This window comes from Corvus hawaiiensis, chromosome 5 (assembly GCF_020740725.1).
Source record: "Corvus hawaiiensis isolate bCorHaw1 chromosome 5, bCorHaw1.pri.cur, whole genome shotgun sequence".
Lineage (NCBI taxonomy): Eukaryota > Metazoa > Chordata > Aves > Passeriformes > Corvidae > Corvus > Corvus hawaiiensis.
Genome location: NC_063217.1, coordinates 53,888,224 through 53,904,349, shown reverse-complemented (window position 1 = coordinate 53,904,349; position 16,126 = coordinate 53,888,224). Strand labels below are relative to the sequence as shown.

Sequence of the window (16,126 nt, the reverse complement as noted above, 5' to 3'; positions counted from 1 at the left end):
CCTCTTTTCTGAGTTGTCTGTGGAGGTTTCTATCCTAAGTAGAAGCTGAAAAGTGACATTTCTCTTTCCAACCTGAGATGGATCAGTTATCTTCTGAAAAAAAGGCCTTCAAGGACCCTACTTGAGACAGTGCAGTGCCCTGGAACAAAAGTACAATAAGAGTTTGTAGTACGTAAAGTAGCTGTATGTGCATGTTAATGTTTGAAAGCAAGGTAGAATTTTATCACCTGCAGAAGTTCAGTTGTTGACTTAGCTACCCAGTGGCTCAGTTGCATTCTTCAGGGGAAAGTTAAAGGTAACAAATTTTAGTACACATTGTCTAAGTGTAGCACACTTTATACCTTTTCACAGGGTTTATTTTGCATAGATGCTTCTACTCCTAAGCAGAGAACTGAACTGAAAGCAATCACAGGAAATGCAAGGATTAGCTCTTTTAGCACAGCAAGTTGCTGGAAAGAGGATTTGCCCTTTCTATGACTTTGGTTGCAAACACTTTAGCTGACCACTAAAGCAGATTATATGTTTGTTCCATTGCTGAAGCTATCTTTGACCTCATTTCCTCACAATATCCCCAACTAGAGGGTAATCGATTGGAACTATTTGGAGTTACTTGTAGCCCAATGAAAACTACAGACCATCCAAAAATGATGTTACATGTGCAGGAACATAGCAGTAATAAAATAACTTTTTAGTGTTGCTGCTGCAGATTATGGTGTTAGTGGTAGAGTAGTTTGGGTTGGAAGGGATCTCTTGAGATCTACTGGTCAAGCCACTCTGCTCAAGCAGGGGCAGGTAGAACCAGTTGTTCAGAGCTATGTCCAGTTGGATTTTTAACATCTCCACAACCTGTTTCTGTGTTTTACCAGCTTCCCTGTTTAAATGGTGTATCCTTGATGGTATATGGAAAATGGAATTTCATGTGCTTTGCTGTATATCCACTGTTTCTTCTCCAGGCTGAACAGTCCCAGCTCACTCATCCTCTCTATGTATGAGAGATCTTCCAGTCCCTTAGATTTATTTGTGGCCCTGGGCTAGTCCCACACTGGTACACTCACTGGAAGCAACGATCTTAAACTGTTTGTGGAGTTGTGCTATTCTCTAAGTTTTAACTCCTAAGTAAACTATGCCAGTGTAGGACTTACTCCAGGAAGGTGTTGTACAATCTCATTTTCTGTAGCACTTGATATGAGCTCTCAACACTCAGCATAAGACTTTTGAATACTACATAACAGAAATGTGGAAAAAACACTTCATGATTAAGTTAGACTTGAACCCACTTATTCCTACATTACATCCTTGCACTGCCAAATGGTGATGTTAACTTTCCATAAATTGAGTAGAGAAGACAGTTCATGGATGTTAAAATCACTGACATTGTGACACTTAGCTTTCTTTTTTTCTCCTCTTCCCTATTGGGGCACAGTCCTGAAAGTGTTCTTTTCTCTGTTTGAAATTGGTGGCTCTCTACCCAGTCACAGGATGGGAGAGTTATTTAGCGAGTCCTGAATCACTCTTTGATTCTGAAATAATGAGGGCAGGAGCCTGGAAATAGAGTTTCACATTATTGTGGATGATACACATGAGGAAATGTGATTCTCAGCTTATGAGTGCTGTATATATTCAGCCTAACTGATGAAAGTTCATGAAAGTGGTGTTGTAAATAGATTTACCAGAAGAAATATTTTAACTTATTTCTAGCGATAAGTATTGATCAAGCAAAGAGAACAAAGAGTGCTGAATAAGTAATCCAGCTATATTAGACCTCTATGCCTCAGAGAAATATTGGGAATTGATATTTAAATAAAAGTTCCTCCTAGCAGCACATAGATTAAATAAATAAATTTTAAAAAATTAATGAATCCCTCCTAATTCAATGGAAACTCTCAGTAATTTGGAGAGTCCAAGTGTTTACTTATCCTCATTCCAGAAGAATAGTTTTCATCTTCCAGAAGCTAAGGACTTGTCAAGTTGGCTTATCTAGCCTCAGGTGTTCAAAGTAAAACTAGTTCTTTCAGACTGTGTTTTCCAATGCTTCCCAGCTGGCATTTACTACACTGTTTCTGCCTCCCACTACTGACATACCACTCCTACATGGTAGGTAGGGCTCTAGTCAACATGCCAAATATACCAGGCCTCTTGGAGGGTCAGAACAGGCTGGATGTGAGCTGGCATCCTTTGAAGGCAGGCTGGCAGCACTCAAGCACTGCAGTGTGCTCCTCTCATGGACAGGGACATATCTGCTGCAGGACAGTTTCCTCCACGTGACCTCAGCTTACACACTTGGGGTTTTCTGTAGCCTGACAAGTTGGATTAAGGCAATTTCTCACAGGTAAGCAATGCAGGTAAATGCAGCTGCTGGGGCCTTGTGCTGGCACAGGAGAGCAGAGTAGTAGTGAAGAAGCTACAAGAAGTACAGAATTTATGTCAGGATCACTTTCCAGGAATGGATAGAAATGAGACCCTGACCAACAGACCAACAGACACAGACCTATCAGGGAGGGTGTGAAATACTGTGGATTTCAGCTGCTTCTGTGTAAAAGACAGAGGAGCACCTAAACCATAAGATATTGTAAGCTGGTTTGAGACTAATATTTCCCCCTTGAATACTTGTGTTCTGGGTAAATATTACTTGGCTTGTTGAAAGCCAGCCAGTCACTTGCAGTTCCAGTCATTCCCATGATCTGCAGGAGGGCACTTGTCAGACTGAAGCCAGGCCCCTGAGGCTGGTCAGACTGACTGGCAGGAGATGTCCTGCGTGACAAAGACAGTGGTATGCCTTTGTGGGTGTCCAAGAGTGGTTGGACACGCCCTGCACACACCCAGGGCTTTAAGACTCCAAAAAACAGTTTATGCATTTAGAAATTATTCAACTGTCAAAAGCTGCCATCATATCAAGTAAATAAGAAAATAATGTGAGAGGAGACCTAAATCTACTCTGAATTAGAAGGGGAAAAAATCATTCCATAGGCAGCAAGCTATTCCATATCTGCCTCTTTTAAGTCCTGGTGAATGTTCTTTGAAAGAATTAGTGGTGGTCAGTGTCAAAAGTGGGATACTGTGCTGGGTGAAGCTCAGCTCTGACTGCAACTCGTACAGCTTGGATATGAGTAAAGAAAGGTTTCAAAAGAGCTGCAAAACAGGCTTCTGACAATTATTGACACCTCAAAAGTAGGGCAAGGTTAATGTCATTGTGCCATGTCCAAGTAATATTTGTAAATCACAGAAGAGAACATGGCAGATTATCAAGGAATAAGCATAAGGAATATTGGATAAAACCACACATAATTAAATCCAAGATAAAAAATCAAATATGTGTTATAGGAGCACTTAATCAAGAAGGCTAAGGCAAACTACTCTTTGGAATATGTCCGTGGCAACTGAGACAAAAGTTAATATAAAAACAGAAAAGCAGTTTCCAGCCCACATCTCTTGCAAATACGATCTGCAGGGGGGAAGATATATGCATACTTTTGTAGGGTTGAATCTTAACAACTTCTTCCCCTCCTTGCTAATGTTGGAATCCCATTTGTCTGAAATGAATGTTTCTAATTATATATTCATGGAGCTGCATCTTGAACTTAAATGCATCATGGCTAAGTGCTTTACTGAATCTAGATGTAAATGAAAAGCTTGATAGAATAAACTATAAATAACTTCCTTAAAATTCAGCTTCATTAGGAAACTTGCGCTTGAGTGAATGATTCCATTTTCCATAAACATCCACTCAGACTTACAAGTTGCTTGCAAAATTAAGTTGTTATTGCACAGCCACAAAAGAGGCTCATTGTGGCTTAACTTTTCCACATGTCCAGCATGTTGTAATGTCTGTACTAATTAACTTGGTTTTTCATGCTTAATTTCAGCTTCTAAGATATCTCACTGCGCTGAAGATGTTTCTGCTTTCAGTTCTGAGGAGATTGAGCTCTTGTGCTGGGAGGTGCTTGTGCCCTGGCAGAAGGTGCTGCTGAGGATGAATTTGTGGATGGCACTTGTCTCCTTGTCACAGGTTGTGAAGGCCTGTTGGGGAAGATGAAACAGGAAAGCCTTATAAATATGATTGCCTGACAAAAGATTTTGGGAATATGAAAACTACAGGCAACATCAAAATGAAAGCCACTTTTGAAATACCAAGTCTTAGTTACTGAACAACTAGAAAACAATGGTATGGCCGACTGAAGTAATCCCCTCTTGATGGAACAATACCCTCTGCTTGCAAACAGGTCCAAGGGTCAGAGCAGACCCTACTAGCTCAGCAGAAGGGGTCCAAAGAGTAGTTTTTAGAAGTTAAGATGTAACACTCTATGGTAATATAAGAACTCTTATAGGCTGTATGTAAATGCTATAGGATTTGTATCTTGTATTAGATTGGTTAGTGACAATTAGAATATTCAGTACAGAAGATGATTTATTGTATTGTAACCAGGACTTCAGACATTCCTTTCCTTTCCTTACTTCCATTCCACTCCACTCTTGCTCTTACACTCTCTCTCTCCTGCTTGCTCTCTTGGGCCTGCTCAGAGCTGAGTCTGGCAGCTCTGAGCAGTGCCCCTATACCCAAGCCTTTTACAATAAACCCCATGTGTCCCAAGACCTGCCTATAGAGATCTCTCCGTCTACGTCTGGCCGTCCCATAACCTACAAAGGCCCTGTGAAAACAGGGCTTTTAGGCACTCAGGAAAGGCCCCCTGGCCAGTACAATTGATCACACTACTTTGGATGGTCTGGTGAACTGATTCATGGCATTGGTTTATATGTGCCACGTCTCTTAAAAATAATGCTGTTTTCCATTCTAACTGTGGGTGGCTAATACAAAATATCCTGAGTGCCTACTGTCTTTTGAATATCACCACAATATATTCCATAAGAAACATATAAAATGACTAGGCAATGAAACAATTAATTGATTTTATAATGAAGCATGAAATCAAAGAGACTTTGCAATGGAGTTGAGAGAAGCTGGTGTCTGATCTGATTAAGATCAATGTTATTTTCTGCCTGTTAAAGCCCAGGGGCCACTGGTGAAGTCATTGGTCTTAGTTTAGCGGTCATGGAACAGTTTGACAGGTTTGACTTAGCGATATATGAGTGACAGCTCAGTCTTGGGAGGGTCATCAGTGCAACAGGGATGTGGTTGTTTTGATGTGGCCAGATTTATATCATGGGGAGGAAAACGGGACAATAATTCAATGGGTTCTGTACCATTTGGTCACATAAGAAGTTCTTTGCTGAGCTGGAATGGGGAAATCAGTGTCCCCTTATGGTTAAACCAACCAGTGTACTTTGCAGAAATGTTAGACATCAGTGGAGTCACGAATTTCTTGGGTTTAAATCATTACACTGAACAGCAGGTGCAAAGAAGTTCAAGCTGCTCAGCTGCTTTTGCTGTGTCGTGCGGCTTGGTTTTGTTTTCTCCATGGTGCTTTGCGTGCAACCGCCAGCCTGGGCAAGATGAATTTAAGAGAGCAAGGCTTCTCAACCAGGGGGATGTTTTGCATCCACCTGGTTCCCCATAGACTTGTGTTTGCACAATCAGGATGTAGTTGATAAATGAATCTAAAAGATTTCTTTGATTTATAGACCAATAGGGGCATCTCGGCTTCAGAAAACTGCAGTTGTATCATTGAGTAGTGGCCTGGGTAAGGAAATGTTCTTTACCTTAAAGTATAAGCAGAAAATATTAATAGAAGAATTTCTAGGAGAGTAATACTTACACTCACCTGACACATGCTACAGAAATGTCTCAGATTGAAGGGGACCATTATGAGAGCTAAGCAGGATTTAGAATTTACCCCTGTACAAGGAAGTCTGGTATTTGCATGCAGAGCTTTGCTGATATAAAACGCTCATGTTTCAAAGTTTTTCCTGGGGATCAAAGTTCTTAAAAATCAAGGATTTACCAATGTAGAAGTATTTTCAATGTCAACAAATACTTATACTCAAAGTTTGTAAAATGCACGTGACTTGAATTAGTGAAAGGCACTTTTTAACTTTTCTGCTTATCCAGATTTTTCCATTTTCAATGGCTTGAAGGAGTGGCCAAGAGAAAAAGAATTCTTTTGGCAAAAAAAATCTTAGAGCTATTGTTCCCTTACCAAAATCATTTTCTAATGAATCACCTTCTTTTCTGTGACTCCTACACATCAAGCAGTTCAGGCAGAGAGATATTTGTGATGTCATCCCTGCATGAGAGTGGGAGTCAATATATTCCCTCTGGGACAGAGGAAAAGGTAGTTTTCTGTTTTAACTGCCAGAAAGTAAGTCATGTCAGAGAGCTCAGGAAAATGAATTACACTAATTTCTGTACAAGCCAACCTGAAATAAACTACTGTTGGGTTTTTTGGGGGTTTTTGAGTTTTAAAAAATATTCTAGTCTAATACAGTAAATTTCCCATAAAATCTGTGCTTCCCTGGAAAATAAAGAGCTCCTGGTTAGTTGTGTGACACAATGAAGATATATTCAGTCTTTGCTGAGTTCTTGATTTTTAGCAAAACTTTGAATGTTGGTTATATTAATACATCTCTGCAATATCACACTGATATTTTTTCATTGCATAGCTGACTAAGGTGTAACTAAGAAGCAAAATGAAATGTTTTAAATTTTTAGCCAGGATAGGAAATGTGAAAATGAGCAACAGGTTAAGTAAAGGAAATATCTGTCAATACATTTTTGAAGGCAGCTTGAGAGAGTTCTTAAGTGGGCAAGACAAATTGAAATAGTATTGACACGGTCAAACATGGCTGCAAAAATTAATCCTTTTAAATAATTTCTAGCATGTTAATACATGTTTAGATACATTAAACTTACAGTGATTCTATCCTTGATTTACCAGCAGGCTTTTAATGTGAGGCTGGATGACATTTTGGCACTGGGGAACAAAAATACAGCACTGACACTGGGATGTGAACTGTTGCAGCAGCCCCTCTGCTAAGGGAGGATATCTGTTAGCTAGCTAAGTATCATTTCTGAAGGGTGGACCATGGGTTGAGGAAGGTGTCAATTCTGTTGTGAAATGTCCCTCTGGAAGAGTGGCACTATTTTAAGATCAAAATGTGGCAGACACTTTACTATGGGAGAAGCCAATGCTCCATAACTCATTGTCTCTTCAGTTTTCACAGGTTTATCACATTTCAGCAGTTCTCCATAGCCCAGTGACATTACCACAGATCCATTTTATTCAGCTGAGTCATGCTGCTCTGTATTCCTGTTTTGAGCTATGGGTGAGTGCAAAGCAGTAGGTGAGTGTAACCCCACTTTATGACAGTAAAACCATTTCATGCTAGAACTTACAAACAGACAGTACTAGCTTTGTTAGCAGACTCTGCTTGTTCTTTATACTAAGCAAGAATCCCGAGGGTTTAAAGCACCATGTAAATCTGTTGGCTAATATAGGCTAGCATGTTTTGGGAAATCTGACTTCTACTACAGTAGTAATACCCTAAAAGGTTAAGCAATTTTTGGTATGGTTAAAATTAGAATATTATGTATGGATACTTCTTTGGTCTTAATCGAACCTAATTTCATTCTGAAAAAGGTACAAAATAAATCTACATGGTAAACTCATAGATTCCATAAACTTATGGAAACTATTGGTCTCTTTTTGGGAATACTTTGCTTCCTATATAATGTGAAGGACACGCACTGGCATGCTCACCCTCAGAAATTCTGCTTTTATACGTCTCTCTAAAATCTGCCAAATATCCTTTTCTCCAAACCAGTGAAGGTTTAGCAGAGTCTTTTTAAATTTCAGTTAACCAAGAAATTTCTCTCTCAGGGTAATCATCCAAAACCCCATAGTTTTGGAAACTAAATCTAAATCTCAGGCTAAGTTTCCTGTATACATATTTCTCATACCTTGGAGCCAAAAGTTTTTTGGAAGATATTTTTGGAGCAGTATTTGTAAAACTAAAATTAGAAGTTTGCTGACACCCTGGTTGTTAAGGGTGTTGAGTTACCTCTTTTAAACAAAAATACTTAACAAATCGTTACATTTTCTAAATCAAAAAGCAGTTCTATGTATTCAGTTTTGACTGTAGTAAATCTTTTAATGAGACAACTATTACACCAGATTAAACAGAGGCTGTAATTGCTGCACCACAAAAGAAACAAAAGATGCCTTCAACTCCTCTTCTTTGACTTTAATTCTTCTTTTCAGTTCTGCCTGAGATGCATCTTCCCTTGGGGTCTTCTCATGAGATTTATGGCACCACTCAGAATAACAATGTCCAGAAGAATATGGTATCAACTCAACCTTACATTTCCTGTCCAGCGGTGACCACTTCAATTATGTGGATGCAGAGAAGCTGTGGGATCAGATAAGAGAACTATGGAATTCCCTGGAGAAAGCAGGAGGCTCTCTAGGTAACACAAAGTCAGTGGGGATCAGGAAGCAGGGAAATGCTAATGCCAGGAAGCGAATATAGAAATCATGATATATGCCAAATCTGTCAAGACTAATAATTAGTATTAGCAATATGTTATGCAGTTATCATCAGATCACAAGGAAATAACGACAGCAAATTTAACAAGATGTTTATGTAGTTAATCCTTAGGTTGATGTTTTGTTTATAAAGTGCTACAGTGGTAATGAACATGTTGTGCCTTCAGTGAGGCCTCTCCATTGAAATAAAAACAAGTCGGTGCATGGCTAAAATTGAGGATGTAGGCTTTTGCATGGTGCCGCCCTGGGCATCATGTCACGTTCCCACTGCACCAAATCAGGGTCAGGCAGGTCTGAAATGAGAGGCGTTGAAAGAAACAGAAAAAGGGAGAAGATGCAGCCTCAGCTGCAGAGGGCAGATTTTGGCCTATTCAGGATGCTGATTTCTGTGCCCAGATGACCAAGAAAGCCAATGGCATCCTGGCCTGTATCAGGAGTTGTGTGCTCAGCAGGACCAGGGAAGTGATTCTTCCCCCGTTGTCCGTGCTGGTGAGGTCTCAAGTCCCGTGTCCAGTTCAGGGTGCTTCAGCTCAGGAAGGACAGTTGAGGTGCTGGAATGTGTCCAGGGAAAGGCAGCAAAGCTGGTGAATGGCCTGGAGCACAAGTCCTATCAGGAGTGACTGAGGGTGCTGGGGGTGTTTAGCCTAGAGAAGAGAAGGCTCAAAGGTGATCCTCAAAGGAAGGTGTAGCCACATGGGGATTGTAGTGGTTTGGTCCAAAATACTCATTACTGTTTATCTGCTGTGAGATAAGAATTAGGAGAAATGCAAAGCAGGCACCAAACTTGAAAGAATATAAAGAAGTTTATTAACAGACCTAAAAGAAGAAAAAAAAAAATTATACCACCTTCAGAACTCTCCTCCTCCCCCCACCTTTCTCCCTTCTCCCACTGTCAATGTGAAAAGACAACCCTTAAGATGTTCAGTCTGTTACCACTTCCATAATAACCTTGTTCAGTCCATTTAGAAAGAGAAGCCTCTTCTTGCTTATGCTATGAAAACATTATCACAACGAGACAGCCGCCCACTTCCAAATATTGTTCAGTCCATTTAGGAAGAGGAGTCTCTCTGCCTGCGTGTGAGTCCCTTCCCCCGACTTGCAGCTTTTCCCGCAACTGCTTTCGAGGGTCCACTCTTGAAGTTTTTTGGGGTACAATTTTAAGGTTGAGCCGTTCAGAAACAAAAACAGAGGCCCTTCTCCTTCCCTGGGAGCAAAGGGTCTTCATCATCTTCATCGTTAGGACTATCTCTGGGAGCATCTCTAGGGACTGAGGTTTTCTCCTTTCCCGTTTGGAGCAAAAGTCCTCATCTGGTTCATCTCTCCCTGTCCAAACTTCTCATGAAATTACAGCTGCGTCAGCATCTGCCTATCTCAGCGCAGGTGCTTTTGCTCACGAGTTGAACACTCCACCCCCCATATCTTCATGAAATTACAACGGGATACTCTGATATATCATAGCTTCACAACAGAATTTCAGCTTTAAGCATCTCCTCTCTCTCTTCCCTCAGGTTTTCAGCTCTTCACAGCAATAAAAAGGGTTAATCTCACCTCGGCCTTGCAGCTTTGCAGCTGGAATGTTGAATGTTTCTTATCGCAGTGGAGAGGGGGGAGAGCCGAGCCGCTCCGGCTGCCCACGGCAAGGCAGTGGGGGGGTTCCACGGCTGGAACAGGTCCATCGGCTCCAGGATGGCCGTGGCCCGGCCCAGCCTGGCCCAAGCAGGGCCTGGCCGGGCCCGCTGGCCCCCACACGGGGCCTGCAGCCACCTGTGCCAGCGCCGGAAACGAGAGAGAGCTTGGGGGGGAGTTTCCTGTTCTTAAGTGTGGATCACAGAGGCGGTCACAACTTTAAGTGGCTTAGAGAATTGTCCATATTCAAACTGGCCAGCTGATAGGTTCTATCAGTTCCCAGAGGAAACTGTAAGCACCCCTTAGCAAGGACATCCCTTCCGGGACTATGCTTGCTAACCTATGACAGGGATCAATCTCCCAGGCAACCGGTGACAGGACAAGAGTACACAGTCTTAAACTGCATCAGGGGATGTTTAGGTTAGACATAAGGAAGAAATTCTCCACAGAAAGGGTGATTAGACAATGGAATGGGCTGCCCAGAGAGATGGTGGAGTTGCCATCCCTGGAGGTGTTTAAGGAATGACTGGATATGACACTTAGTGCTGTGGTCTAATTGACAAGGTGGTGTTCGGTCATAAGCTGGACTTGATGATCTCAAAGGTTTTTTACAGTCTAATTGATTCCGTGACTTGCAGAGAACAGCCCTGTGTTGAGCAGACTTTTAATTTTGGAAATTAGGTGGGAAAAAGTGAGCAGAGTGAAAGAGTTCGAACAAGAAAGGCTAATTATCTCAAAGGCCAAATCCTAGTGATTTGTGCCCAAGAATAGTTCCCCTTAGCAATGTGAAAATACAATAAAGCTGTTTTTTTAATGCATGTGTGAAGATCAGTGTTGTAAACCAACTTCTGTTCTCACTATCCTAACACAAATATATAAGCCAAATTGTAGCTTGTGACATAACAGTAGAATTTGGTTCTCTGACTTGAGGAAAGTGATTTGTTACTTGGGACCAAAGGCAGAAGGAGACACTGACAGGAGGAAAATCAAACTGTATTTGTATCAACAGCTTTCACTGAAAAGCAACTTAGTATTTTTCCAGGACAGAATAAGGAAACTCAAGAATTTATTTAATACTGTTTATTTGTTATAATATGCTGCTATATTTCATGAGTTTAACTGTAGCAAAGCTTACTTTACAATCTAACACCCCTTCATGCTTCTCAAAGAATAAAAAATGCTATTTTTCTGTAGGCCAGCCTTTTCCTGAGCTGAGCAGTTGGATGGAGAGTTCAAAATTGCAGCTGCCGGAATAAATGATCAGTAAAGGTACAGTTAACTTCAGCAATGAGGATTGTTCCCTATAATGGGAAATGTTTTTTTAATTGAAATGAATTTTTATCAAAGTGTGTGTATGGGTGCACATGCATGCAGGCACACCCAGAAATTGAGGGGGTGTGATCTGACCTGCCTATAGTTCTAATGCAAAATTTTCTGTAGTATTTCTACATAAAACTGTGGTTTTAAAAAAAAAAAAAAACTGCTCTGTATAAAATGTTTAGAAGAAATACAAAATCTCTTTCAGTCATGCATGAAATGGTCCCTTAAGTTGTCCTGTGTAGTTTACCATCTCCTGACAAAAATCTGCTTTTACCCTGCTGTTTTAATATCTTATTCCATCTGCTTCTCTCTCTGGCCTGCAGTTTTGACCTTTGGGCAAGAGTATCCGTTCCTGAAAGTACCTAGAGCAGATAGCTACTTTTATATTCTGCCTATCCCTTATTCACCAAATGTTTGGGCAAAAAAACTCATTTCAAACCTTTCTTTCTTAATGATTAATAGACCAAGCAAAACTTTGTCTCCTTTTCAGGAAATGTGTACCTTTGTGTTATGCTTGCTGTGAGAACTGGGGGGAAAAAAGCTACTTGTGGGAGTATCTTTGCAAAGGGAAGGAGGACACCAGGTGGTCGAAGAAGCCCAGACACCCGAGTCCCACTCCAGCTGCTTTCATGGTGCTCATCAAGTCTCTTCATTTGTATGCCCTGCTCTCAGGCAAAAGGGTTTTGTCTGAAATGTTTCATTTTAGTGAAGTGCTGGATTGTTTTAGTAATACCTATTTTGCTGAGGAATGTAAGTGCATCCTGATGACTTCCGTACCAGATGGGAGAGGGATTACAGGAACCCATGTGGCATTAGACCAAGAGAGCTGAGAAATTATCTCAGTCTGAAAGAGAAGGAATTTTAGACCAGAGAATGTTTGGTGAAGGGAAGAACACAGTTTTTAGTAACAGGCTTTTTTGTTCTTTCTTCTAGAAAAAACTCCAGTGAATGTAAGTACAGAATTTTTTCTGAGGTGTTGCTTCTAATAGTGTTTCCTTCTCTTTTTTTGGAACAGAATTGAAATTTTTGAAGATAAAAAGTCAAAGAAGATCCCATTTGAAAGAAAAATTAGTTAATTTGGGTTTATTTTCCTTTACTTTAACACCTGCATTTGAAAGCCAGTCTCAGATTCACATCTCAGATTGTCATCCAGATGGTATTAGTGATGGCTTCTTTTTCTAGCATGAGATGAAATTCAAGTTTCTTCCCACTTCAGGATAAATGTATTACTATGCATCTAATTCAGTTACTGGCACACTATTGCTTCTGTTTTCTGAGGTAAGAATCAACAGTGGTTTTGGTATTTGTCACCAGGTCTTGAGGATCTTAAGACTCAAGCCAAATTTTTAAACAAGTTTATAGTTTAAATTTCACTTTTTTTCTGGCTCAGACTGTGTTTTAGGGCAATGTTATCTGAAGAGCAATTCAAACCATAGGATTATTTGGCCTAAAATGGCTGAAGAAATTATGTATTGTTTTTTGTATCACAGTACATCCTGAGATCATCTGAAATATATTGCTATCTCATGCCCTTAATTTTAGTGGGACCTGGATTTTAATTCCCCTGGTTTACAAGGTGGCTGGTGGGAATGGTTCACACTGAAGGTTCCTGCAAAGCTGGAACTGGTGTCTGATCACTGAGAGGGTGAGGGCAGGGCTGAGCTCAGAAAGGTCACACCACATGTGCCTCCCTCGACATGCTCTGCAAAGTGACATCGTTGGAGCAGGGCAGAGTGTCACCTGGAGCGCACACAGAGCCCCTGTCACTGTGTCAGCAGGGACCATCAGAGCTGTGTTAGGGGCTGTGCTGCAGCCCCTGGAGCCAGCACTTAACAGGGTACAGCACTTTCTGCTAAGTGTTCAGGGCAGTAGCACAGCTATTGCCTAACGTGTATTCCTTCTGGATTGTAGCAGCTGTCCCTCTGGCTCTTCAAGGACGTGTGGGTCAGAGTTGCTTTACATCCAAGTATATTCTTCCATCCTTTGTCATATAGGAACTGAAGACCTATAATGGCTTCCTTGTTTTGGTGTCTCTTTTAGAAAGAGTGTCTGAAATAGGGAGCCAATACCAAATTTGGGGTTCTTTTTTTTAACCTCATTACCTGTCTAAGCATTCATAGGACTCTGATGCATTCAGCTGCCAGGATGAAATTCTCCAGGCTGGCTTTTTACACAAAAGGATTTTGTTTTAAACATTTAAAGTGTGAAAATGTTTCTGTTTATAGAAATAAGTCACCTTTGACCAGAAATGGAAAGCTTCAATATAGAAGATAGCAAAACAACAACAACAAAATCTGTGTGACTGTCACTGCCATGACTTTGACAGCAAAAGTTGTGACTTTTAGGGTTTTTCCACAAGCTGTTGGAGAAAACTCCGTAACTGAATGAGGCCAGAGAAAAAAAATGTGAGTTAGTAAAATATCAGAATGTCTTTCCTGTGGAAAACACTGGTATCATGAAAAGTGTTTTCAAACTGAGTATTGAAAGTAAAAGAGGTTGTATTTTGAGTAAGCTTACAGTATTGGTGGTGTAGCAAAATGTTGATGTGAGGTCCCTCTCCCAGGACAGGTCCATTTCCGTTCCAGGTCAAACAGCCTTTCCAGAGGGTACATAACAGTGCTAGGAGTGGTAACTAAGAGCCCAGATTCCTGTCCCCCAAGTGAGTGTCTCCCCAGAGCATTATGAAGTTGAATTCCTCACTCAGGTCCTTTGACAGTTGCATTTCTTCTCCTGCCATTTTGTGTCTCCAGCAGAGATAACATTCCTTGTCTGTAGCTTGGTGCCAAGGACCCTCTCCTTGGGAGGCAGGAGCTTCAAAGGCCATGAAGACTATAAGCCGTGGCTAAAAATCCTTTGCTGTACCTGAGAAAATGAATGTCTTCAACTGAGGAAAGAGATTGGGCATGGATCTCAACTGGGTTGTTCTTTCCATGGGAAGGACTCTGGGTAAGGGTGAGCCTGGGAAGAAAAGTTGTGTCTGAGTCCCGGTAACTGATTGCTGCTGGTGGAATAAGGGAATAGGAGGGATGTCAGCCTCTGTGAGGGAAGGGGATAGGAATTATGCTGAAGCCCCTGTTCATGCAGGGACCACCACCTCAGGTAGCTTCATCTTCTCCCTCTCGGAGTGAAAGCAAGCAATGGCATAGGTGAAGTGGAAAGAAAAGACAAATGCCCAGTTAATCATTGTCATTGGGTTATGCTCTTTTAGTGGGGGTGGAGAAGAAAAGAGTCAAGCTGGTACAGATTTACATTTTTGCTAGTGAGTGAGTTAACTGAGTGCATTCATACCCTAAAGCTTAGTTTATAGTGTAGATGCTTAGCATTTAAAAAAACGTTGGTTTTCCATGATGACTAACCCTGCCTGAGAAGCACTTGACTAAGGAACTTCTTGAGACTTTTTCCAAGCCCTGAAGTTTCTACAGTTGTTTCATTCACACTCAGCTAGCCTGACCCATGCTAACACTTTGTTTTCCTTTGCTATTAAATTATTTCAGCTGCCATGTGAAATATGTGAGACTTTTTAGAGTTGTCAGAAGCTCAGCAGGACAACATTGAGTGTTTGCACAGCAGCTCCTAACAGTCCCAAGACTAATTCCCAGATCAACCTTGTAGCTATTTTTAAACCAGTGAAAAATATGGACTGCTGAATAAATCCATTTTGCTCATTGGCATACAATTCTGTTCCCACTTTTTATTTCACTGTCCCTTATTCGACAGCTCAAAGCACATTTCCAAACATGCCTTTGTGCCATCCCAAAATGAACATGTGACTGTAGACTACCCATCAGTTTTTGACAGTCTTTTGGTCCAACAGCACATCTGGAAAGGGATTTCAATGTTATGTTGCTTCTTTTTAAAGCTGGAATGTACCAGTTCAGCGGCCATGTGTTTAGCTTTCATTGAATTTTCTCCTTTCTTCCAGTTTTTGTGGTTTTGTTTACAGGGTTTTTCAATAATCATGACGTACTCATCTTGCTTTTTACTCTTCAGTGGTCATAGCATCAGTAGCCGTAAGTGTATGGACATTATTGGACATAGAGAGGATTGAGATCCCTGATGTGACTGTGGGAAAAAGGGAGTGTGAAGCTCCCGTCCCACTGAATCTGTAGCCTGGAAGAGCTTTTCAGTGCAATTCTCCCCCCTTTGCCATTATAGATAGTAGTGTGTAACTGAATTTAGCCTGCTCTGCTAATCTCTGTGCTCAGAGATTTCCAAGGAGCTGGTTAGGCTGTTGTCAGACCCACGTGCCTTAAGAAGCAGCATATGTGAACAGTCTGTTGTGTGTGAAACACCTTTGACACTTGCTGTGTTGCCAGAAGTATGGCTGCAATGAAAGAAAGATGACCTTGGTGAAGGTTCAGATAAAAGTTGACTGTTTAAATCAATTAAAAGGTGGTTGGTTTAGATTACATGCAAGAAAAACTCTTTTGCAATGAGGGTTGGTAAAGCACTGGAACAGGCTGCCCAGAGAGGTGATGAATGACCTGGAAACATTCAAGGGGCTCTGATCTAGTTGAGGATGTCCCTGCTAATTGCACAGGGGTTGAACTAAATGACCTCTAAAGGTCCCTTCAAACCCAAACTATTCTATGATTCCACATTTCTCAGTGTGCAGTGCCTCTTGATTGACCACTGGGTCTGTTTTCATGCCTGGATGTTAACAGTCAATCTCTGCTCTCACTCTGTCTGGTGAATATAACACTCAAGTGTTGCAAGGAGGGGAACTGTGACATGTGAAGGCA

General features: G+C 41.1%; 1 protein-coding gene and 1 long non-coding RNA gene across 4 annotated transcripts in view; one reads left to right on the top strand and one right to left on the bottom strand.

Moving 5' to 3' along the window:
• The first annotated feature begins 7,016 nt into the window (after window positions 1-7,016).
• Window positions 7,017-16,126, top strand: part of LOC125326552 (melanopsin-like) — a 49,309-nt gene continuing 40,199 nt past the window's right edge. The window contains exons 1-3 of one of the 3 annotated variants that reach the window (XM_048304933.1): window positions 7,017-7,218; window positions 8,154-8,359; window positions 11,259-11,333. Coding sequence is in view for 2 of the 3 variants with exons in the window: in XM_048304934.1 (XP_048160891.1) it covers window positions 14,259-14,330 (72 nt within the window). In the remaining variant the exon portion in view is untranslated. Of the gene's footprint in view, window positions 7,219-8,153; window positions 8,360-11,258; window positions 11,334-12,385; window positions 14,331-16,126 lie in introns of those variants that run through there. The other 2 variants (XM_048304934.1, XM_048304931.1) reach the window with 2 other exon arrangements.
• LOC125326556 lies at window positions 8,023-10,026 on the bottom strand. The gene is made up of 2 exons (XR_007203895.1): window positions 9,987-10,026; window positions 8,023-9,179 (listed from the first exon to the last, which is right to left on the bottom strand). It is a non-coding gene; the product is annotated as an uncharacterized LOC125326556 (long non-coding RNA).